Source organism: Dromiciops gliroides, chromosome 5, assembly GCF_019393635.1.
Source record: "Dromiciops gliroides isolate mDroGli1 chromosome 5, mDroGli1.pri, whole genome shotgun sequence".
Taxonomy (NCBI): domain Eukaryota; kingdom Metazoa; phylum Chordata; class Mammalia; order Microbiotheria; family Microbiotheriidae; genus Dromiciops; species Dromiciops gliroides.
The window spans coordinates 103686863-103712423 of NC_057865.1; the positions used below are offsets into that span (position 1 = coordinate 103686863).

The window sequence follows — 25561 nt, forward strand, 5'->3', positions numbered from 1 at the left end:
AAAAATGCCTACTAATTAGAATTATTTCTTCAAGTCTATATCCAGTTGAAAAGCCAACATACTTTTGGGGGATGGCTAGACCTAGGATACAAAGTCCAGAAAAAGAACTTGCAGCAGAAAGTTGCAGTCATTCCCACTGGCCACTTTTCCATTTTATAGCAGCAGTAATTCAAGAGCCAGGTTGGAAGAATCATGGAATGTTTCTATAGCCATACCTTCAAAGCTCTGGTTAGCATAAAATGGATCTCCTCCAAGGCTCATGTGGAAGGGGCACAGGACTATGCTTACTCAGATTTTCCAAAAGTGAAACTGCGTGACCTTTTGGTTTTCCTTCCCACCAATATCCTGGAGCTACTTGACCCATTTTTGGCAATGAACCCAAGGGATCCAGGAGAGTGATGAATGGTATCTTGTTGTTGTTTCTGTGCAAGATGAGCTTCTTTCAGTTCTCTAAGACCAAAAAAAAAAGTTTTTTTGCTTGATCAGACCAATTATCAGTTGTGACAGGGACAGTTTAACCAGTCAGAAACTGTGTCACCAAAAGAGCATGAGAAGAAGCTATTAATACCACCTGTCATTTTGTTTCCATAGACAGTCTGTTATGATCAGGACCAACCGTGTGGCAAACCCAGAACTCGTTTGTAATATTTTTGCCAGTCAGATATAACTAAACAAAATCAAAACCAAAAACCACCAATGTAGGGGCAGGCAGCCATTCCAATTCCTCCACATTATGACTAAGGCATGAGCGTACTCAAAAGCCAAGACAAGTCCAAGGATCAACCATGTGAGGCTCTTTCAGGAAAGACTGAAAGTTCTTCAAGACTAGTTTCCTCTATTAAATTGTTCTAGTATGTGATTCCATAGGACAAACTGAAGTCATTGGGCTCTTTTGGTCAATAGCAACTGTAAATATAGCTCCAAATTATAACATGAGTGAGTGCTCCTTGACTAGATTCTTAATTGCCTCCTATATTCAGAACCCACCTCTCCAACTCAGCTGTCTTAGACTTTTCTCTGTCTAGCTCCCTCAGAAGCTCTGCAGTTATACTCGAAGAGGGTCTGAGGACTGTGTTCCTAGACAAAGCTGCTGCTGTTGGTCTCTCCTCTGGTTTAGGATGGATCATAACCTGTGAAATGAAGTATATTATTAGTGCCTTAAATGTGGCCCTTTTCAAAAATTTAAAACCTCTTGACCACCTCATGCAATAGTGTGCTAGTAAATGTTAACCAGATTAGGCAAGGAAAAATATATGCGCAAGACATCTGACTTTAATCTACATTATTAACATTTTCTCCATCACTTTAAGTGTAGACAATCTACAGAGAAACAAATCAAGCCCTGATTTGTAAAATTTGCCATTTTCCAAGGTGTAAATGCTCCCATTGAAAATTTAAGTCAACTCTCTTGAATCTGTTCAAGGTGGCTCCAGCACATCTCTGCTTTTGTGCCCCTGATGCTATTGATTGCCTAGTCTTCTTTGTGACACTCCCTTCTCTTGACATCAGTTTCTCTCACTGTTTGACTGGTTCTCTTTGTTATCCTTTTCTGGAGATTCTTGCTCTTGCTCCTAACTGGGATCATTTCCAAAGGATCAGTCATCTGCTTCTGTATCTTTCCAAACTTGCCCAACCCCATGGTTTTCAGTCTTCCCTCTGTGTGGATGACTCCAAAGTGTACATGCCTGTCTTAACTCTTCTAGCCGAGCTTCAGTATCATGTGTACCACTTACTAGATGTTTCTAATTAGGTGTCCTGTCGTCACAATCTCAACAGGCCTGAACTGAATCCTTTCTTCACCCTGCATAAAAACTGCTTCTTTTTTGTTTTTTAAGACACATTTTTAATGAAGACACTGCTGTCTCTCTAGTCTAAGGACCAGGGAACATTTAATGCTTTCCTCCACCATCCTCCACCATTCACATTCAATTGAAAACTGTCATTTGTCTCTGAAAAATCTTTATCATCCATCAACTTTTTTCATTTTTACAGCAACCACCCCTGTCCCATTTCTTAACTATTTCATGTCTGAATTATAACAATAATCTCACTGTTATATTTGTCTCTGGCTTCTCCCTTATTAATCCATTTTGTGCAAAGCTTCTACTTAAAGTCTCTTCCAATTCTAAAAATGTACGTTCCTATACTCTTTTTTTTAAGCCCAACAAAAAACATTATATGAATAAGTCCTGTTAAAAAGAAGATAGCTGGGGCGGGGGGGGGGGGGAGCTAGGTGGCGCAGTGGATAGAGCACCAGTCAGGAGTACCTGAGTTCAAATCTGACCTCAGACACATAACACTTACTACCCCAATTGCCTCACTAAAAAAAAAAAAAAAAGAAGAAGAAGAAGATAGCCAGGGGCAGCTAGGTGGCACAGTGGATAAAGCATGGGCCCTGGATTCAGGAGGACCCGAGTTCAAATCCAATCTCAGACACTTGACACTTACTAGCTGTATGACCCTGGGCAAGTCACTTAACCCCCATTGCCCTGCCCCAAAACTAAACAAAAAAAATAATAAAGCATTAAAAAAAGAGGATAGCCAATGTTTCTAAAGTAATTTAAGGTTTCCAAATCACTATATATACCCATGAGCATTATATTTGAGCCATGTGACAATCCTTCTAGGTAGGTGCTATTATTAATCCCATTTTACAGATGAGGATAGAGGGAAAACATTCAAGGAATTATTCACAGAAAGATAATATAAGAAAGCCACAGCTTCTATCCAACCCATCATTTAATGTACCTGATAACCACCAGGTTAAAGGCAAAGTTCAACTTAGCATCTGAGGAATCCAATCACATAGCCCCAGTCTTCCTAGTTTTTATCTTTTCCTGCCCTGATACATGTACTGTATCCTCCAATTAGGATCTAAGCTCCTCAAATACAGGAGCTGTCTCATTTTAAAATCTGACTCCTCAGTGCCTGTCTTAATAATAATAAACCAATAAAGTTATTATGTATTTGTCATATAAAGAATATGAATAAATAACAATAAATGCTTGTTGGAGACCGATCATGAGGACTAGCTACTTCAAACTGCCTACCATCTTACCTTAGCATAATGCTGAGCATGAGTAATACGCAAAATACTTGAACCTAAAGTGCTTTTTTTCCCAAAGCACTAAAAATAGGTAGCCTTTTTAAGGTGTTATAAAAATTATAAAATATCTAGACCATAAGATAGCAGCTTTTAACCACTCTCTCGTACACACTCCAAGTTCAAATCTGGGTAGCCTCAAGACTCTGATCCTGCCTTGATGTCTTCCCCTGTTCACTCTGCTCTTTGGATCCTCTTAATTCTTTCCCCCTCCCTACCACTTTAACTCTACCAATGTGCTCTGTTCTTCTCACCCAACTTCTACCCACACCTCCCAAATGCCAACCTGATGTTATAAGAGATACCACCTTAAGCAAGTTGTAAAAGTCTTCAGAGAGCTTCTGTGGGATATCTGGAAGGTTGCCTTGACGGATGTGATGCCAAGGCTCATCATTACTTGGTAAGGACTTTGCCCCTGCAGCCACAGCAATTGTCAATCCAAGGGCAAATATGTCTGCTTTGGGCAGCTGTCGATAATCCTTCCAAAATAAATAAAATAAATAAATAAATTTTAAAAGGCAAGTAAGGTGTCTGCTAATGACAATGAGATAAGGCAAGTGGTCTTTGGGAGAAACCTCAATTATTCTCTCAAATACACTTGAGTATTAATATGTACATTTTGAACTTTTCAGTTTCTTTGGTCCTGAATCAAAGAAAAAATTAAGAAAAAATTTTATACTCAGCTCACAGGTAATTGTCAATTTTGAGGAACCTGACAGAACTGTGATATGCTCAGAGAGGACATTAAAAAAAAAAAAAGACCACACATAGATACACAGGGAAGAGGATTCTCTCCCTTCCCCCATTATCAAAGTCATGAAGGGATGCCACGTTATACTGTATTTCAAGACAGATCTTCAAATATAGACGATTCCCACGGCTGTTGCAGTTACGAGGAGTGGTTAGCACTACCAGAAGTATTGAGAAAATATTGTTCAAATGTCTTATTATTATGAAAATAGTTTTGACTTCTCAGACTACTTGAAAAAGTCTCAGGCATCCACAGGGGCTCCCAGGCCACACTTTAAGAACCATTCATCTAGGAGAATGTTTATTTGTAGTCTCTTTCCTATATCCAGGCTGGGAAAGACATTCTGTATTATCATAGGTATACTTTTACATTTCCTGCATATCTGCATGTCAGCAGGTTCAACACCTATCAACATATATCATCCTCAGCTACCTCCCTGATTTACAGCTCTAACCTCTTGTAAAATCTCATTGGCCAAGAAGCGACTATCTCCCTCCTCTACTTGGGGGTTCTTGATTGAAGTCACAAGGCCCAGATCACCTAAGAGAAAGAATGAAAGAATCACTTTGGAGGAGATCTCACCTGGAAAGGGCTACAACAGGAAAGTACAGATATCAGACCACAGTCGAATGGTATGGAAAGAAGCCAGCCTCACCAATTTTATACATCATGTTAGCAGAGAGGAACCAATCATCTTCATTCTCTCCTTCTGAGATGGACACGGAGTCAGCTCCTTGCTTTTTACAGATGAAGATATTACCTGTACAGAGTTGGACTTATTAAAGAGTTGATGTCTCTTTTCCCCATTGGAGAAAAAACAAATCGTTTTGAATAAAAGCTCCTGAAATTCTTGTCCTATAGATGACTACATGCTATAGGACTTTTTTTCCTCCTCAAATTCCCTCCCTTTTCATCCTTTCAACTAAGGCTATTGTCTCTTCATTGAAATTTTCTGTCTTTAATATGATGCAATTCAATTAGATTAGCTATGGATTATGGGCTAAGACCAAAATCTTCCATCTGCTCCTCATGGAGGAGGGCTCTCTCTGTTTTCAGCAGCCTAGCCTTTCCATTGTTAAACTACCTAACAAGAATAAATGAATGCTCATAGGAGTGGCAATTATGGCTCCTTGAAAGCTTTTCTACGTGTATCTCCACCAGTATTTAACACAGTTGCTTTGCATATTTGTTGTTGCTCAGTCATACAGGACTCTACATGACTCCATTGCTTTGGTCCATGGGGTTTTCTTGGCAGAGATACTAGATCAGTTTGCCATTTCCTTCTTCAGTGCACCCCAATTTTACAGATGAGGAACTGAGGCAAATAGACTAAGGGTCATGAAGGTAGTTAGTGTCTGAGGCCAGAAGTGAGCTCAGATCTTCTTGATTCCAACTCTGCACTTTACCATCTAGCTGTCCCCTAATTCTCTGGAGGCTGGGAAGTTAAGGTACTTAACTAGCTAGCTTTGCATATAGTAAGCACTTAATAAATGCTTTTATTCATTCATTCAGTTAATGCATGTTGATCAACACCTCCCCACTACCATTCTTTAAAATATATATATATATATATATATATATATTAAACCCTGCTGGTTTTTTATAATCCTTTAAGTTCACATTTATCATCTCATTTGATCCTCCTGACAACCCTTTGAGGTTGACTTAACAGGTGCATTATTCCCATTTTACAGAGAAGTAAAATGAAACTCAAAGAAATCAAGTCACTTGCAAAACATACTGCCATTCTTCCTCCCCCTCCCACTGCTCATCCCCCATCCCCCAGTCCTAAAAAGCAAGAACACATACCTGGGCCAACTCCCAATACTCTAGTTATTAACAGGACTGGTCAGTTAATTCCTGCTCTTAAAAGCACACTACAACATTTTTATCCTAGCTACTTCTCAGAAAGGTATAGGAATAGTAGTATAAAAAACAAGTATCCAAACCTCCTCAACGTGCGGATTTGCACTGACAATTGTAGCAGGACCTTCTTCCTCTTTCCCCTTCCCAAGTGAAAAGTGGAAGTAGTTTTATTCCCCTGCCTTTTAACTTTTTTTTCCCCTTTTCCCCTGCCACTGAAGGAAAAGGAAGAATCATGTCTGATGCTATGCCAGCAAACAGAAATATTTGTTTTAATACACCCACATATTCCGACAGCGGATGATATGGGAAGGACAGGACAGTAGCAGCAAGAATATACTGACTGGGCTTGATGTCCAGGTGCACCAGGCCCAAGTGATGGATATACTTCAACCCCATGGAGATTTGCAGGAGCATATTCTTGAGTTCTGCTTCTTGAAAGAAAGTGCCAAGTTTTTCATTCTCAGACACAGCAGCCTGCAAGCTCCCACCTAGCAGAGAACAACACATGGAAGTCAAATGGAAAGAGTCCAAAGGCAATGGCAAAGCACATAAGCCAGTCTGCTAATGAACAAACCCAAGTGTCTGTGTGTATAAGTGAAATCTTCTGGGAGAGGTATAAGGAAAAAGCAAATGCTTTGGAAAAAAGCCAAAGGAATGGTTTTCCAGCACCCTCCCTGGTACTGGGATACCCCAGCACTGTCCCCACTGTGCTAAACATGGGGCAGCCATGTTCTTTACAAGTGACATGGGCTATGGCCCTCTTTTAGAGGAGATCCATGAGCAATTCTGGAGTAAATTACTACCGTTTAGAATGCCTACCTCCCAAGGAAGTACAAGCAAAATGCTTTGGAATCTCCTAAGTGCTATATATTTGTAGAGTCATTGTGAAAGCCTAGGGACCACTCTAGGAGGCCTGACTGAGGTAGATGATAGTACTCTAAGGATGCCACTGTGTAAAACTGCATTTAGATACAGTTCTCTTCAAAAGTCCATTCTCTATGATCTGGAAGGGAAAATAGATCACACTCCTTCTGAAGGGGCCAGAGGGCTATAGCAGCTTAAAAAAAAAAGTTGCTTGGACACTGCTTGGGAAGAAATAGCTCAATATGGATGACCATCAGAAAGAAAGAAATAGGGGGGTAGCTAGGTGGAGCAGTGGATAAAGCACTGGCCCTGGATTCAGGAGGACCTGAGTTCAAATCCAGCCTCAGACATTTGACACTTACTTGCTGTGTGACCCTGGGCAAGTCACTTGAAGGGGGGGGGAGGAGGAGGAGAAGAACATGGTACTCTGGGGAGAGTACTAGATTAGAAGACAGAATCTGATTCCAAATCCTGAATCTTGTGAGACTTCAGGCAAGTCATTTCATTTCTCTGGTACTCAGTTTTTTCCATCTACAAAATGAGTAAGGGGAGAAAGGGGGAGGGGGGGATGAGAGTACTAGATAACCCAAGATCCTTTCTAATTCTAGATCCTAGAATCCTAGATCAGGTAGAAGGTATTGAGGTCATAATCCCTTAAATCCTGCTACAGGTTTATCAAAACAAGTCATACAGATTAGTCAATTAACAAGTGGATAAAGAATTATATTGTTACAGGAAAAGCAATGTAAATTGTTAGACGATTCACTATTCTTGACTAGTTTGACCTAAAGAGAATTTACTGCACTCAAAACCCAAGGTACTAACCCTAGGTCACAATTAGTGTGAATAATGAATCTCCTAAAGTAGTTCAAAGTATTTGAAGTGAACTCTTTGAAGTTATAATTATGCTAACTATGCTTATTGGTTCCAGCCCAATTCAAAAACAAAGTATGAGTGTGAATAATGCCACCACTTTAGGAGAAACCATGTATTCATACTAATTGGGACCTAGCTACATAGTTTATCTGCTCTTGCTACTAGAATTGCAAGAAGAATAGTGTTATGTGGAAAAAAATAACCAGCTCTTTTGGAGGGGTTGGGATGGGGGAAGGAAGTGAGCCACCACAGAGGGATGGAGGTGGGGCAACGAGAGGCCATCACTGGGATTCATGACCTCTTGAAAGAAATCTGTTTTAAGTAGCGGCAGATCCATTCAATGCAATGTCATCCTAAGGATCCTGGGAATTTCAAAACCAATCCATAACCCACAGGGATCCTCTAGACTTCTAAGGTTAGCCTACTGGAGGCCTATATGGCAGGTACATATGTAAACAGATTTCCCTGTTTGATCCCACAACTAAAAATCACCTCAGAGGAGGGGGAGTTCTTAACCTCTTTTATGTCATAGATCCCTTTGGATGTCTGGTGGAGCCCATGAATCCCGTCTCAGAATAATATTTTTAAGTACATAAAATACATAAAGGAAATCAGTTATGCGGAAATACAGTTAAGAGTATTAAAAAAAAGTTTATGGACTGCAAGTTAAGAGTTCCTGCCTCAAAAGTTCCATTTCAGTATAGCCAATTCACTGAACATGGCTCAACATTACCCAACCTGAATGTAATTTCTTCAGTATACAGCCAAGATTCTTTTTTTTTTTTTTTTTTTTTTGCAGGGCAATGAGGGTTAAGTGACTTGCCCAGGGTCACACGGCTAGTAAGTGTCAAGTGTCTGAGGCCAGATTGGAACTCAGATCCTCCTGAATCCAGGGTTGGTGCTTTATTATTCACTGTTCCACCTAGCTGCCTCCCAAGATTCATTTTTCATCTTTGTATTTCCAGTACACTGTAGGTGTTTAATAGAATTTTGTTCAATTACTTGCCAAACCTTCTGTAACGATTGGAATGACGCCACCTGCTGGAGACTTACTGTAGAAGAGTTTCACCCATGAAGCGAAGGTCTTTGAGGGCAAGACCAGGAGTCTTTTCTTTGGCGTCACTTCCTGACGCGGGCTAGTGGGAGGAGGAAGAAGAGACTGGCGCTGAGTCTGGCGCTCTTTCCTCTGGACTCTGGTGGAGAAGGGAGCTAAAAATGTGCTCTCCCTTTAATAGATAGAAATCTAGGCCTTTCTCTCTCTCTTTACCAAATTCTTATTCTCCTTAATAAATGCTTAAAAGTCTAACTCTTGCTAAAGCTTATAATTTATTGGCGACCACTCATTAGATATTTTAGACAGTTTTAGCTAGAATTTTAACCCTTAACAGATGGCTGACCATGAAGAGGAAAGCTAACCTCAGTCTTCTTCTGATCTTCTGGTTGGGTAAGAAATTTCCCTCCCTCTCCCTTTAACTGCTAAGTACTGGTGCACTGGCTGTGTTTTCCCTTTAAATTTTTTTCAAATGGACCTTTTAAACTCCCTAATTACCCTATTTTTTATTTTAGTCTGTTTAACCAGACAAATGGGAGATAAGATCATGTTAATGCTTTGTTTTTGTGGATTTTCTATTTTTATTTTTATTTTTGTTAAAAGAGCCAGCAACTTACTCACACAAGGAAATATCTCTCCCTCTCCCAACCATGCTTTTTCAGAGAAACCTGAAGAGATTCCTGCAGCTTTTCCCAGTTCTAACACTAATTGTTGCTCTAATTTTGCATGCCTGGAGGCAATGACCCACCCTCTAGAAGCTTTTAATCCCCTAGCACCTGGAGGCAAAGTGGGGGAAGAGGAATCCAGGCCTGAGTTCAAAATCAAGTCTGATTCAAATTGCTCTGGTCCCTCCCCTCCATCTCCAGACCCCCACCCTCTACTCCTCCCATGGCCAAGCCCATTGCTTCCCTGGCCTGGGAAGTCCAGAAATCTAATGCTCATGTGCAACTTTCTCTAACTACATTTGCAGCTTCAGGCTCAGCCCTTCCCCAGCCTGGCTGTGCTTCTGAGACAACCTTAGAAAGCCCTTTAAGTTCCACATATGCCCGTTTTGTTCGTAATTTTGCTAACCTGCTTTTGTCTTTAATTAGTAATATTATAAAGCATTTGTATGGTGAAAAGACTGACAGACAATATAGAGGGGTTAAAGAAGAAAAACTTAAGCTGAATAAGAATGACAATCATCACCATACTTCAAGACTCCGCTTCTTTTGCCATGGAAGGGTATATATTTTTACAGAAATGTAGAAGTAAGCAGCAAGGTATTGATATGAGTATTGGGGATTTTAGATATCGGAATCAAAAGTGTTCTAACTTCACTCAGATTATTAATGTCAGTTCAGAGGTTACATAGGATTTCTATGCTATTACATCTACATTTTGAAATTAATGTATGGGTTTATTTTTATAGAGATTTTCATGCTTTTGAGATTGTATTTTATACTTAGTTTTTAAAACAAGGAGAATATTTGTAAAAGCTTTTTAGTCATGTGATCAAGTTTATATTTTATAATACTCTTATTAAGTTCATATTCATTTAGATTTCCCTAGTTTGAATTTCATTGTCTTTTATTGTTCCATGTGCATTTTTTTTCTATTTATTCATCTCTCTAATTTTGAAACATTGCAAGATGGTTTTGATTTCATAATACAATGTTAATTCTAGGAGTATTGTGCTCCCATATTCTGAGTTGTTTGTTTTTGTTATTTTTTCTCAACTGATTATTTGATCAAACTCTTTAAAGTATTTCCCTGGCAAATTGTTTGCCATGGCAAGTGTAAATTGATTCTAGAAGTATTATTTTTGATAAGCATATTCAAAAAAAAAAAAGAGAGGAACAACAGGGGGGACTGTAACGATTGGAATGACGCCACCTGCTGGAGACTTACTGTAGAAGAGTTTCACCCATGAAGCGAAGGTCTTTGAGGGCAAGACCAGGAGTCTTTTCTTTGGCGTCACTTCCTGACGCGGGCTAGTGGGAGGAGGAAGGAAGAGACTGGCGCTGAGTCTGGCGCTCTTTCCTCTGGACTCTGGTGGAGAAGGGAGCTAAAAATGTGCTCTCCCTTTAATAGATAGAAATCTAGGCCTTTCTCTCTCTCTTTACCAAATTCTTATTTCTCCTTAATAAATGCTTAAAAGTCTAACTCTTGCTAAAGCTTATAATTTATTGGCGACCACTCATTAGATATTTTAGACAGTTTAGCTAGAATTTTAGCCCTTAACACTTCCATATGTGATCTATCCCATTTCTACCCTGACATCATTTTCTGTGGACTTTATAAACATCTAATAAGTCGTTTAACAACAAGAAGTTTATAATTTACAGAAAAGCAACTATGGAACTTGGATTAGATGTTGAACATAAAACAGGAGGGACCAATAGCACGGATACAGCCATATGCCAGATTTGGACATAGTTGAAATCAAGGAGCAGAAAAGGGATTTGCAGAGCTCACCTCCTTCATTCCCCTACCCCTGGGCAAGAGTACCATTGAGACCATCCCATGGGTTTGTTGCCCCGGAGGCCTGTAAGGAGACAATCTTTTTTTTTTTTTTAAATAAGTCACTGGCAGCTATTGTAACATAAGGTGCCATCAGTGGAGGATAATTCCTACAGGCCCTGGATTTCATTTCATTCCTCAGAGATCAACATCCCAGTACTCACCATTGCAGTACTCATTCTGAATGATCATGTGGTCATCCTCTGACCATGCAGAATAGTAACGGACGACATGAGGATGCTGTCCAAGCACTGCATGTGCATAAACTTCTCGCAAAGCTAAGGGTCTTGGAGACAGAGGGAGAATGAAGTGAAAATTGTATGAAAAGGTTTCATAACATTCACACAAAGCACATACCAATAATGATGGCTTCTAGAGGCAGTTTCTCAGTGATTATTGCCAGGAAGGCAAGTGTGCTTCTATTTCTAGTCCCATTACAAAGTGGAATAGGGTAGGAGGGGGAAGATTTGAACCGTCACAATAATCCATCATACTTCAATAAGGAAAAAAGGATATTTTCCTCCACCCAGGAATGACTTTTTAGAGTTCAGTGGATAATTGGATTTTAGCCTTTTGTCATACCAACAAAACTATAAACCAGCCAAGAGTATATGACCACATAGAGCAAGCCTCAAGGAAGAGTGAGCAATATAAAAAGGGGGAAGGGGGAATGGGGACTACATGGAACAGGGGAGTATAATACTTGGTCAATTTCAGCTTGCATACCAAGACCACATTTCGGACCCATATCTTTAAATTCTGTATTGCTGATTTCTCTTATTCTATCCCAACAGGATTGTAAAAGTCATAGCTAACCTAACTCATGTGGATAATTTCCATGAGAATAATGGGCAACTTCAGTATTTTTATACTCAAGGCTAATTAATGTTTTGTACCTCTTCCCACAAGATGTTAAATGACTCTAGCAACCTAATGTCAACAGTTTCATTTCACAATGCCATGGTCAAAGCAGAACTTACACACCAATTATTTAATTCTAGGACAAGAAATAGAATGCAAGGTTCCTAATTTTTCTCATTCATTAAATAGGATTTTGGATGCTTTAACTTTGTACAAAAGCTAAAAAAAAAACTGCCTTAAGCTAACATGAATGTTTTACCAGCAAAATTCCTGACCCATTCGATATTGCTGGAAGGGTCCTTTCAAGGCAGGCATACACACAGAGGGTTAATTTATGAAAAGTTCAAAAAATCCCAAACCAACCAAGAGCTGTGTACAAATTATACTGCTGACTGCAAAATATCACCAAGTTGTTCTGTACAATTTAATCCCCTGCCTTTGAAGCTGAAGTCTTAGGAATGTGATAATAATAAATAATAACAATAACATATAGTGCTTGCCATGTGTGAGGTGCTGTGCTAAATGCTTTATAAATATTATTTCATTTGATTCTCACAACAACCCTGGGAGAGTTTTTTTTTACATTTTACAGGCAAGGCAGACGGTGTTTAAGTAACAAAGCTAATGAGTGTCTGAGGTTGGATTTGAACTTAGATCTCCCAGACTCCAGGTCTGGAGCTCTATTCACTGCACCACTTAGTTGCCCCAATGATATGGGTGTAAACCATATGATATGGGGGGAAAAGCAAGAAAATGTACAAACACGACATGTGGAAATATATTTAACATAACTGTACATGTATAACCTTTATCACCTTATGAGACTGTCAATATTCTGGATGAATTCCTCTATTTCAAAGCAATAAATTTTAAAACTTACTCATTTAAGGATACTCCTAGCCGTCTTGTTGAGCGTTTAATAGCATAAACGCATCCATCCAGCCTCTTGATACACTTGTAGACGGTGCCAAATGCTCCTACCCCAATTTTTTCTACCTCCAGGAATTCTTTTTCATATCGGGAAACCATATTGCTTTCTCTTATGACACATTTCTGAGGAAATTGAAGGAAGAGAGGATGGAATGAAATGTGCTAGAAAGGACATAGAGAGGGATTTTAGTCATCTTGCCTTCCTACTAAACTGTTCTAAGGTCATCAGCAATCTTCCAAACAAATCCAAGGGATTGTCCTCCCTTAACCTTTGACACCAGTGATTTTTCTCTTCATTACCTTAATTTTCAATAACCTTATATTCTACTAATTTCTTCTCAAACAATTTCTGGCCCCAAACAATGACTACAGATGTTTGTTCTCCCAAGCTTAATACCAAGTGTTCTGTTCTTCCTTTTATCTCTTTAAAGAGCTCCTCTACCTCTAATGTTTAAACTGCCTAAAATTGTTTTTGCAACTTCCAAGTCAAAATTATCTTTAATAACACAGTATTGGGAAAATGGGATGGCAGCAATACCATATGTACAAGGGAAATTTGAGAAGTAAGACTTCCAAAAATGAAGTTAACTTTGACTTGTATTTCTCAATTCCCAAAATTTCAAACATTAACAAGTCTTGTAGGCTCATCTTCTGCAAGAGATATTAGTTATATTCCTTTCTATACATTTCTAGATAAAGCTTATTCCAAAGTCATTTGCTCTAGGGTCTAGACTTCTCATGCCCTCCCAAAGATTTCTTCCCATCTCCAGCAGTGATGGTAAGAATGGTTTTCTTTTTCTTTTTTTTATGAGGCAATTGGGGGTTAAGTGACTTGCCCATGGTCACACAGCTAGTAAGTGTCAAGTGTCTGAGGCTGGATTTGAACTTACATCCTTCTGAATCCAGGGCAGGTACTTTATCCACTGTACCACCTAGCTGCCACCTAGCTGCCCCCTAGCTAATTACTTTAAATTGAGCTCTAAATTACTTTTTTTCCCCTCTCCCTTTTCTCCGTTTTCAATAATCTTGAAATACATATAATTTCTGTGAATTGGCTTTTCCCAGTTCCTACTCTATTTAGAAACCATTCATGGATTCTATTAATGAGCTAGACCCCAATGCTAGTTTTTTTAAGTCAGACTCCTGCCCAAGCTGGAGTAGGGATTCCCCCCTGCCCAACTTCTGATTCTTTAACTCGATTCAGTGCTTACTTCTCCCTAATGTCAGAAGGGGGCAGCAGCCATTAGATTTGGAAAAATACCTGAGCTAATGAAACTAAAAGAAATACTAGGTCATGTAGATATAGATTTGTTACCATATAGCAAAAAAAAAAAAAATCTCTTAAAAAAAATCCTGGATTAAAATTCAAACAGATCGAGGCACTGTATGGTGTTACAAACAGATGGCAAATCTCACAAAATACTCATGCTCACGTCAGAGTAAAGATGCCAGGGCCTGGAAACCCTCACTAACCTTGGCAGGCAGCCCTTGCTCTCCCTTATCTTCAGAGAAGTCAGATTCCTCACTAGAAAACAAAACAAAACAAAAACCCCAAACAAAACAATACACATATAAGAAAAGCTGTCCCACACATTTCAACCCTATGGTTAAAGTAACTAATCCTCAATACCTTTATCGGGTGAGAAACTCTTTGACCGAGTTACAGAATTAATAGTGTAAACAATTTCTAGACACCTATATTGAATCAAAGGTATAAAGGAGGAAGTCATGTGGCTGATTCCAGAGAATTAGTCTTGCTCTGTGGGGAGGTAGCACCCTGACTGCTTACCAGATTGGAGCCTAACTTTTGATAACCAGCCACCCCAGTGGTGGTGGAGCACCTCTAACCAGGCCCCTTGAGAGGGAATCCCCACGAGCTAGGGGCAAGGAAACAGTCCATCTTCTCCTTCCATCCCTCTTGACCAAAGGAAAACCTGAGACCTTTTAAAGGCCCCCAAGATTTAGTCCTCCCAGTTGTGGTAGCAGTTGATATGCTAGTCACAGTTCCGACCAGAGACGCTGCTTTTGGATTCCTTTGAATCCCTCCATCATGTCTTCCTTCCAGAGTAAACTTATATTTGGGAAATCTCATTATTCTGCAAGACTGACTCTGCCTGGGTCTATCTCATCTCATCAGTACCTTCAGCCTCTCAGATTGCACCCTCTGACTAGAGGGTAGGACTGTGGCTCCAGAGCAGCTATTTAAGGAGAGATCTCAGTGCAGTCTTTTCCCCATTTACCATAAGTGACATTGCTTTTGGACTTCTTTTGACTTCTCAATCAATGCTCTTTTTGCTGAGTACTTTCTCTTCTCCCCTTCCTTCCATTCATCCTCAGTATCCATTACCTTTTATGTATTATCTTCCTCCCTTAGATTGCAATCTCCTTGAGGGCAAGGACTGTCTTTGTTTTTACATGTATCCCCAGCACTTCACACAGTGCTTGGCACATAGTATGCATTTAATAAATGTTTATTGATTGACAGGACAGGCAGTCTCAGGGCTCTTCTACAGTACTTTCTGAACTCAGTCAGGCTCATCTAAGGTGAACTTCATGAGAACTACATGAAGGGAAAGGAGGGACTTCCCTTTAACCACAAGCTGTGAGATATCTCTTTGCCACTTGGGGACATTTTATACCACCTGTTGTTATAACACATTTTTAAATAGCCCTAACTAAAGCTAATTCACTCCAGCTGACTGTTAATTAATGGGGAACACACTCTTGAGATAAGAACTTGTAAGAAATGGTATTAGAAATCAACCCCCAACTCCTCAGGTTTACCCCCCAAGAAGCCTGAGGTGAGGAGTAATCTGCTTCCCTCTGGGAGCCTTATCTGCCTATGGGAGGAGAGGACCCTAGAATAATGCTATACATTCCCTAATTCTCACTATAGTGATGGTGGTAGCTCCTGGATATCCACTGAAGTGGTTCGTAATAGTTGACTTTTGAGGTCCTCTCAACTTGGAATCTAAAATAAGTAGGGTTTACATGGATTAAGTATACAAAGTTTCTTTATAAGACAAATTTAGCATAAGATAGCATCATGTTCAACAACAATGAAAGTCTGCTTTCTTGATCAGGAAAAAAAAAAGAAAGAAAGAAATGTCTGTAAAGCTCTAACAGCCTTGGGATTTGCCGCCATCTGGTAATTTCCTATTTAACTAGTAGTTCTTGTGAAATGCTAAATTCTCTTGTGTTCCCATGCAGCTGAAGGGCAATTGAATGTCAATTTTCTCTAAATTTCAGCATCCAGCGGAGTTAAACCTGCCCACCCTAACTTTCCCTCAGACAGTTTGAATGACTAAACCTTCCAAGGGTTGATTTTTTACTGCCTAGGAAGGGAATGTTAAGGAAAACACATAACCAGAAGACAGAATTTACCAAAATATCAATGCATTTACTTGATAATTTTGCAAGGGAAACTTGCAAGCATGTTCGCATGTTTGAATAAAATCTAGGGTGGGTACATGTATTTAGTTGAAGCTATCTCCTTTTCAAGGTCCATATGTTAATACTGCCATAAATTCACCACCTTGACTGTCAGAAGTTTACATTAGATGCTATTTCCACCTTGTACGTGAGGGGTGTACATATAGATAAAGGTTACATCTCAAAGAGAAGCTGCAACTCTAATAATTAGCACCAGAAGCAGGTAATAGTATAACCTGTACAGAAGTTCTATTTACTCAAGATCTGGTGATATCTTGTTGGGGCTCTACACTGGGTCAACACAATAGAACTAGCTAATAAGGAATAAAACCCAATTTGAAGTGTTAGCATAAGGAGTGTCTGTTAACACAAACATATTCCTTCTTTCAGCAGGCTTCCTTTCTCTGAATTTTAGAAGAAAAAATACCCTTTAAAACAGTGAGGCTTTCCTGAAACACACAGCAAGTTAAGAGATTTCTACCTCCCAAACTATTTTGTAGGGCAGTTCATTTCAGCTGTTCAGTTATCTAGCCCCGATAGACTGAATATAAGCTGGACTCAAGACAGACATGCCACCTTGTGAAGATAAGGTACTACGTCAACCCCCAATACTTAACTTCAATTAAAAGAGGATCTAGGGACAGCTAGGTGCTGCAGTGGATAGAGCCACCAGCCCTGGATTTCAGGAGTACTGAGTTCAAATTCGATCTCACTTAACACTTACTGCTGTGTGACCCTGGGCAAGTCACTTTACCCCAATTGCCCTAACTTAAAAAAAAAAAAGAGGATCTAATTCACTAACCATTCACCTTTTTAAACGAATTCAGTCAACAAGCATTTATGAAGCAACTAGGTTTCAGATATTGGGAATATAAAAAGTCACAACTGCCTATGATGCCTAAAGAAGTTTAAATCATATCAGAGAGACATGTACAAAATCATACATAATATTTGCACACACGTGTATATAATATATACATGTGCAAAATAGGACATAAGTCATTATTACCTCTTTGTTCAATCTCAATACCTCTAGACTTTCCTTTACAAAGGCAATGGGTTTTAGCCAAAAATTATCAGTTTCATATGTTGACGGGCAACCACATATGCAGAATTTTAATTTGATTAAAGTGAAATCTCAATTTTTCTTTTTGAAAATCCTTTATTCTCCCTCAAAAGTCAGGATAGTTATTCTTAAAACATCAAAAAATGCCAAAATACTTTTAGCATCTCTTTTATAGTAACAAGAATGGGCAACTAGGGGGTGTCTTCCTCTATTGGAGCCTAGCTAAACAAATATTTGTGTGTGAATTGATTGAATAATATATTCCGTTAGAAGTTGTGAATAGTTACAAAGGCAACTGAGAAGACCTCTATGAACTGATAAGAGTGAAGTGAGCCAGAACAACTTATACGATTGAAAACATCAGGGAAAACCAACCTATTGTTCAATGCAACAACCACAAATGAAAAAAGACTAAAATGAAAACGTGCCCATCTTGTCAGAGAGATGATGATCTTAACTGCAAAAAGACAGTTTTGTGCATGACCACCGTAGGAATTTGTTTTGCTGGGGACTATGCGAATTTGTTGTTATTATTATTTTGATTTTTCAATCGTTCAGTGGAAATGAGGCAGTGAGCAGGGAGAGATTATAAATGCACATTTATACACATTTTTAAAAGAGGAAAAAACAAACATATGATGACACTCACGGCTCTCCTTTTATTTTCCTCTTGCCTTTGGATTGAGAGATCATCCTCCTGTAGGATTCTGGGGTGAAGGGATTCACGTTGACCTGAAATGTGAAGACATCTGGTACGTGCTACATGGCAGGTGTAACTCGGGAGTGCTTAGAACTTCTTGCAGATGGCTTTCCGGAAAAAAGATAACACATGCTAATATGTTATATGTAATGTTAGCAGGGACCGATTTGAGAACAACAACAACCAATTAAATTTGAAAAGCATGACAGGATTGAACTAATACTTTTTTAGCACCCTATGATTTCAAGGGTAAGGGGAGGTCGTGGTGAAATTGGCTAGGCACTGAGATGGTATTTTTTTGTTTGTTGAGGTGTGTGTTTGTTTTTTGGTGAGGCAATCGGTGTTAAGTGACTTGTCCAGGGTCACACAGCTAGTAAGTGTTAAGTGTCTGAGGGCCACATTTGAACTCAGGTCCTCCTGAATCCAGAGCTGGTGCTCTATCACTGTGCTACCTAGCTGCCCCTAGGCACTGAGATGTTAAGTGACTAACCAGTGTCCAGCAGAGGCAAAATCTGAGTGCATGTTTTCCCTATTCTTAAGCCAATGCAAGTGCTCATGGTCGGCCCCCCTCCCCCCTCATAATAAGCAATCTGCATCTCAGTCAATGTTCCACATTAAGTAAATTAAGTCCACTACACAGGACACATAAAGCTGAAAACCCTAACCCTAATAACTTATCATCTCTCTCATATAATCAGGCCCCCAATGTTATGTTGCAATGATAACCCCTTAAAAAAAGTGACAGTTCTCTCAGATCATACAAAACCGGCAGAAGATTTTATAAAGTGAAAGCTTTCTCCAAATTAGAAGGTCTGTGTGTTGTCAAAAGAGAGGCCAGGGAAACAGAATAAAAAATGCCTCTAACCTAACAGGTCCAGAAAATAAGCCAAGGGAGTAAAAATCTCAGTAGAAACCCCATGATGACCTGGCCCTCTGTGGCTGACAAAAGATTAAATCCCTTGTTCTTCACTTCCCATGATGATATGGGGAAAAATAAACATTTAATATACAGGAATTATAAGGCAAGTACCCAGTGGTCATGATTTGACCCCAAGTATAACTGGATCCTCACTGAACTATGTGAGGAAAGTGTTTCCTATTGGAGAGACAGAGTAAATCAGTAAGACCAGACCTCAAGTCTCCATTTTTGATACCTACTTGCAGTTTCACTGAACAGGACTGGGCACTCCCATTTCTGTTCCTCTTGAGTGGTCCTTCCATGCCTGGAACTGCTCAGCCCCCCTCACTTCTGACTTTTACTTTAAGATTCAGTAAATTCCACCTTCTGCAGGTCAATCTTGGTTTTCTCTCTTTCTTCCTCTGCTTAGTAGCAGACATCACCTTCATATGCCCAGTATATATATTGTATGTACTTAGTTTCATTCTGTTTTCTCCCACCTGGAATATACATATATGTTACCTCTCTTCATGGTTGCTTACCTATTTTCCCCCCTGGACAATGAGGCTTAAGTTATTTGCCCCAGGGTCACACAGCTACTAAGTATCAAATGTCTGAGACCAGATTTGAAATCAGGTCCTCCTGAATCCCAAGGCTGGTGCTTTATCCACTGTGCCCATCTAGCTGCCCCCCCCCCCTTGGAATATAAACTCTTAGAGAGCAGAAACTTTTTGTTGTTGGTCTTCCCCCTTCTGCCTTTTTTTTTTTTTAATCTCCAAGTACTTAGCACAGTTGCCTAGCATATAAACAAGTGCTTTCTGATTATCAACTGGCTGTATGATCCTGGGTAAATTACAACTTCTGAGAGCCTGAGGCAACTCTTCAAGATGGTCTAACTTGCAAAATTTTTGCAGCAAGCATTGGTGTCATTTATGAGATATATAGGAAATAGAGTCAAGTTTATAAGAATAAGAACCACTCCCCAATGATAGTCAAAAATAGATGTTTCAAAGGAAAGGAAAAAAGTGCAAGCTTTCAATAGAGATTTGAAAGGGGGAAGAGTTCTGAATTACTAATAATTAGAGAAATGCTCTGAGGTTCTACTTTGTAACTATAAGATTAGTAAAGTTGATTCAAAGAAAAAGAAAGAAAAAAAATGACAAATGCTGGAGGTGCTGTGGAAAAAACAGGTACAGCAATGCACTTTTAGTAGATCTTTGAAACAGTACAGTCATTTTGGAAAAAAGTTATTAAATCTGCATAGCCTTTAACATAGCACTGCCATTACTAGGTGTATATCCAAAGAAAGAAGGAAAAAGACCCATATGTTCAAAAATGTGTAGTGGCAGCTCTTTTGTGGTGGTTGAAGAACAAGAAACTAAGGACATAACCCATCATTTGGCAACTGGCTGAACAAATTATTATCTATGAATACGCGGTAAGAAATGATGAAGGGGAAACCTGAAAAGACTTATATGAAATGCTGCAGAATGATGTGAGTAGGACCAAGAGAACAATTCACATAGCAACAACATTGTAAAGATAAACAAGTTTGAAAGCCTCAAGTACTCTGATAACATCAGAGGAAGATTCTGTTGATAAATCATGGTACCCGCTTACTGATAGAGGTGATGAACTCACAGTACAGATTTTTTTCTTATGACATGGCCAATTCAAGAATTTGTTTTGTTTGACTGTGCCATTATTGTTATGGAGGTTTTGTTTTTTTCTTTTTTCAATGAAGGGGGAGGAATGAACCAAATCCTGGTTAATTGAAAAGGTAAAATTATTTTTTTCAAAATATGCTAAGTTACAGAGGGAGTGTCATCATTTCAGTAAAATCATAGGTCCTAGTCACTATCCCCTATAACTTAATCCATGATATACTGAGGGGTCTAGGCAGCTAGGTGGTACAGTAAAGAGAGCATTGGACAGGACTCAGAAAGAACCTCTCTGAGTTCAAATCTGTCCTCCGACACTTACTAGTTATATGATCCTGGGCAAGTCACTTAACTCTGTTTGCCTCAGTTTCCTCATCTTTAAAACGAACTGGAGGGCAGCTATGTGGCACAGTGGATAAAGCACTGGCCCTGTATTCAGGAGGATCTGAGTTCAAATCCAGCCTCAGACACTTGACACTAGCTGTGTGACCTGGGCAAGTCACTTAACCCTCAATGCCCCACAAAAACAAACAAAAATAAACAAAAAATTAAATAATTAACTAAATAAAATAGATAAAATAAAAGGAACTGGAGAAGGAAATGGCAAGCCCACTCTAATATCCTTGCAAGGAAAAATCCAATAGGAGGTCACAGATAGTTGGACATGACTGGAAAAAATGGACCTGAACAGGCTGGCCACAGTGGATAGAGCACTGGTCCTAGAGTCAGGAGGATCCAAGTTCAAATCTGGCCTCAGACACTAGCTGTGTGACCCAGGACAAGTCAACTTAACCCCAATCACCTCCCCCCCAAAATACAGTTGATCAGCAACAACAAAAATGAGTTTCCTCTTTGGTAAGAAGTAGGAGGTCCAGACCAATAAATAGAATGACTGTCTACCCTCAAGAGGCAGCTGGTGAATTCAATGGATAGAACACTGGGCTCGGAGTCAGGAAGACCCGAGTACCCAATCTAGTTTTAACACATCCTAGCTCTGTGATCTTGGGGGCAAGCACTTAACCTCTGTCACTGGGAGAGGAAATGGCAAACCATTCCAGTATCTTTGCCAAGAAAATCAAATGGTTATTATAGTCCATGGGGTCATAAAGAGAGGAGACTGAACAAGAACATTCAAATGAAAATGGGAGAAAAAGCATGTTATTTATCAAATGCCATACAAAAACCAAAATGACAAAATACAATTTGGTATCCAATTCACAAACATTGGACACACGATAGATTACATAAAAACAAAACTTCATGACTAAAAACATGGTGTTGAACAAAGAGTTCTGGATTTTAGAGAATTAAAAGACCCGAGTTTGAATTCTGGTTCTGCCACTTTTACCAATTGGATAAGTCTGTCTACCCTTATATCCAGTTTCACTTCTGTGCAATGAGGGCTTTGGACTAGATTAAGGAATCTTAATCTGGGGTCCATGAATTTTGTAAAGTATTTTTGATACTATTTCAATGTAATTGGGGTTTTTTTTTGTAATCCTTTTATCCTATGCATCTAAAACTTTTTATACTGAAAAGGTATCCATAGGCTTAACCACATGGCCCTGTGAGGTCCATGATAAGGAGGGTTAAGAACTCCTGGACTAGTTGATCTAGATCCCTTTACAACTCTAGAAGTATAGTACTAAGAATTTCCTACAGGATCTCTTTCCCATTCCCATTCATTTGTGGGATGCATACGCATTCATTAAAGTTACTTGCCTTGGATTTTGCTACCTGATAGAAACAGCTAACAGGCTATTAACTCTCTCACTCTCTCTTTGCAGGTAACTCTAAACCCTATTCCAGTCAGCCATAAATTATTGAATGCCATAGCATTTTCTGTTTACTGTAACAGTAGGGAGAGTTTATATACTCTCTCCCAGCTCTCTCTATAGAATAGAGGAGGCTAATCTTGCTTAACTGCCATCTGGGACAATTCAAAGGGGAAGGAAGCTATGTTGGCAGATGTAAAAAATAAAAGATTCACCACAACTAGCCTTCAAATGGGTGAACTTCCAAAAAAAATCCCAACAAACCAAACTATCTCTTTGATGTCAAATATCACAAGGAGAAGGGAAGGTTTGGTCGGTCACTTTCAGTTGTGTCCAACTCTTCACAACCCCATTTTGGGATTTTCTTTGCAAAGATAGTAGAGTGCTTTGCCATTTCTTTCTCCAGCTCATTTTGAGGAATTGAGGCAAAGGGGATTGAATGGCTTGCCTTGGGTCACAGAGCTAAAAATAAGCATTTATATAGCAACTACTATGTGCCAGGAACTGTGGGAAGCACTTTTTAAAATATGATCTCATTTGATTTTTCTAACAATGGTTCAGGGAGGTGATATTCTTCCCATTTTACAGTTGAGGCAGAGAGAAATGATTGGATCAGGGTCACAAAGTTAGTTAAGTGCTGTGGTCCCATTAGAACTCTGGTCTTCCTAACTCCGGGCTCATTGTCCTATCCACTGCACCATAACTGGGAAAGCAGAACAAAAGACCAATTAAAGACAATCATATAGATGACAATAGACAATTAAAAGATGGTAGAGAAACCAAGTCTTTAGGTTCTTAAGAATGAAGGAGGTAGTTATTTAAAACAAACAGCCAAAAACAAATAATGAAGCAAGCACCCAGGTAGGGTGAGGAAAAAACCTCCACCCTTGATCAGTAAATGATCAGCAGTTAGAAGGGATAAAGGAGTCTGTGCCCTCCTATATATTCAATACATACTTTTCAGTAGACATTGCTATTCTCATATGATATAAAAAATATATTGGGGGGCAGCTAGGAGGTGCAGTGGATAAAGCACAGACCCTGGATTCAGAAGGACCCGAGTTCAAATACAGACTCAGACACTTGACACTTACTAGCTGTGTGACCCTGGGCAAGTCACTTAACCCTCATTGCCCTGAAAAAATAAAGAAATAAATGAAACACACACACACACACACACACACACACACACACGCACGAGCGCCATTTTCCTACGGATATATGGTCAAAGGATAGGAACAAACACTTCCCAAAAAGATGTACTATTAATAGGAAAGAATGCTTCAAATTACTAAATAAACAAATCAAAACAAGCCTGAGGTTTCCACCTCACACCCATTATTATTATTAATGAAAACAGACGAAAGAAGAGAATAGTTTGGGGTTGGAGGGGTGGTGAATTCTAACTATACAGAGAAGTAGTTTGGTAGGTAAATAAAATGACTAATCCCTTGGGCTAGGGATTACACTTCTAAGGCAGGCATCCCAAGGAATTCATTGACAAAAAAAAAGGGGGGGGGAGGGGGGTCCTTTAAATACCAAAATATTCATAGCAGTACTTATGGTAGCAAAGAAGTGGAAATAAGGTAGATGCCCATCAGCTGGAGAAGGGCTGAACAAAACTTAATACACAAATGTACTGTTATTGTGCAATTTGAAAAGGTAAACACAATGAGTACAGAGAAGTCTCGAAAGACCAATAAGAACTGATGCAAAATAAACAAAACTAGGAAAATAATATGTACAAAAATTACAACAATGTAAATGGAAAGAACAACAATTAAACAGTCTGAATATTTCAGAAATATAATGATTGAGCTTAGCTTCAAAAAAGGAGGCATAAGAATGCAATCTTTCCTCCCCTATTGAAAGGTTGGGTCTACAAATATGGAACATTGCAATAAAGTTAGACTTTTTAAATGTATTTGTTACTTTTGCTTAATTTCCCCCTTATGTCCCTACTCTTCTTTTTAAAATTTTGTTTTGTTTTAATGGCTGGCTCTCTATAGGAGTAAAGAAGGAAATGTAGATAGTGTGAAAAAATATATATCAATAAAAATCTATTTTTAAAAAAAAGTATATATGGCTTCATAAGGTAGGTGAAATGTGATACAAATTTTATCTCAAGTCATGGCTATATTCATTCATGGTCTACCTTCCCATTATTATTTCCAATTTCTCTGTTTATTGCTCATTTGTACATAATTGTTTGCACAGTTGTTTGCATTTTGAAAAGGCCCTAGAGTCAGGAGGGCTCCAGTGCAAATCCAGTCTCAGACACTTAAATAGTTGTGGGACACTAGGCAAATCACTTAACCCTGTTTGTCTCAGTTTCCTCATCTGTAAAATGAGCTGGAAAAGAAAATGGCAAACCTCTCCAGTATCTCTGCCAAGAAAACCCCAAGTGAGGTCGTGGAGATTCAGGCACGACCTAAGGAACTCAACACCAAGAACAAATGCTTATTGACTGACTTACTGATCGGCTCAAGAAAAAGTTAGAGTACTTAACGTTTAAGATTCACAAATAAAACATTAAATTAAAATATAAATGTGATTATACTTTCCTTTTCCTCGGAAAATGAAAAACACGTATCTGGGAAATGGAAATATTTGAGACAGCCAGACTTTCGCCATCACCTCTCTAGCCTGCTTACCTTAGGGGTACGTGGAGATTCACAAAGTTGCAACTTTTTCCAGGATGTTACTGGAGTCGTGGTGATGCCCTCTAAAGGTCGTGACAAAGGAGTTTTCGGCAAAGAGGCCCTTGGCATCTGGTCAGGACTATCCCTGGAACTGCCGTGAGGGGGTGTAGCTTGACTGGAGGTCGCCTGGGGCGTTGCCTCAGGAACTACACTAGTCGATGGGGACCGAGGCTCAACGACCTTCTTTGGGGTCTGGAATGAGGACGTGAGCAAATGGGAAGTTGAAGAAGATGGTGGGGGGTTCTGAGACGCTTCCTGCAGTTTCTTACTGTTTTCTTCTTCCTCCTCCTCCTTTCCTCCTCTAGTCCCAGCATCTTTTTCAGTAGAAGAGACCTTTTCCTGCACTGGCTCATCCTTGTTCTTGTTTCCTTCCATCTCAGCCAGAAGAGCTTCAAAGTACTGGTGAGTAGTCTGCAGCAAAGGGAGAATAGGAGACAATTGGGTCCTCAAGTCGCAAGCTTCCCTCTATCCACTAAAGAGGTGAAGATACACCATTGTTGTTTTTTTTTTCCCCTTCAATATT

General features: G+C 39.3%; 1 protein-coding gene across 1 annotated transcript in view; it reads right to left on the bottom strand.

The window, feature by feature from the left end:
* Window positions 1-284: 284 nt before the first annotated feature.
* WEE2 (WEE2 oocyte meiosis inhibiting kinase) overlaps window positions 285-25561 on the bottom strand; it is a 31211-nt gene continuing 5934 nt past the window's right edge. The window contains exons 2-12 of the mRNA XM_043967558.1: window positions 24991-25449; window positions 17952-18061; window positions 14278-14329; window positions 12755-12927; window positions 11178-11299; window positions 6062-6208; window positions 4510-4614; window positions 4309-4394; window positions 3412-3582; window positions 988-1130; window positions 285-450 (exon numbers count right to left, since the gene is read on the bottom strand). Coding sequence (XP_043823493.1) covers window positions 285-450; window positions 988-1130; window positions 3412-3582; window positions 4309-4394; window positions 4510-4614; window positions 6062-6208; window positions 11178-11299; window positions 12755-12927; window positions 14278-14329; window positions 17952-18061; window positions 24991-25449 — 1734 coding nt within the window. The remainder of the gene's footprint in view (window positions 451-987; window positions 1131-3411; window positions 3583-4308; window positions 4395-4509; window positions 4615-6061; window positions 6209-11177; window positions 11300-12754; window positions 12928-14277; window positions 14330-17951; window positions 18062-24990; window positions 25450-25561) is intronic.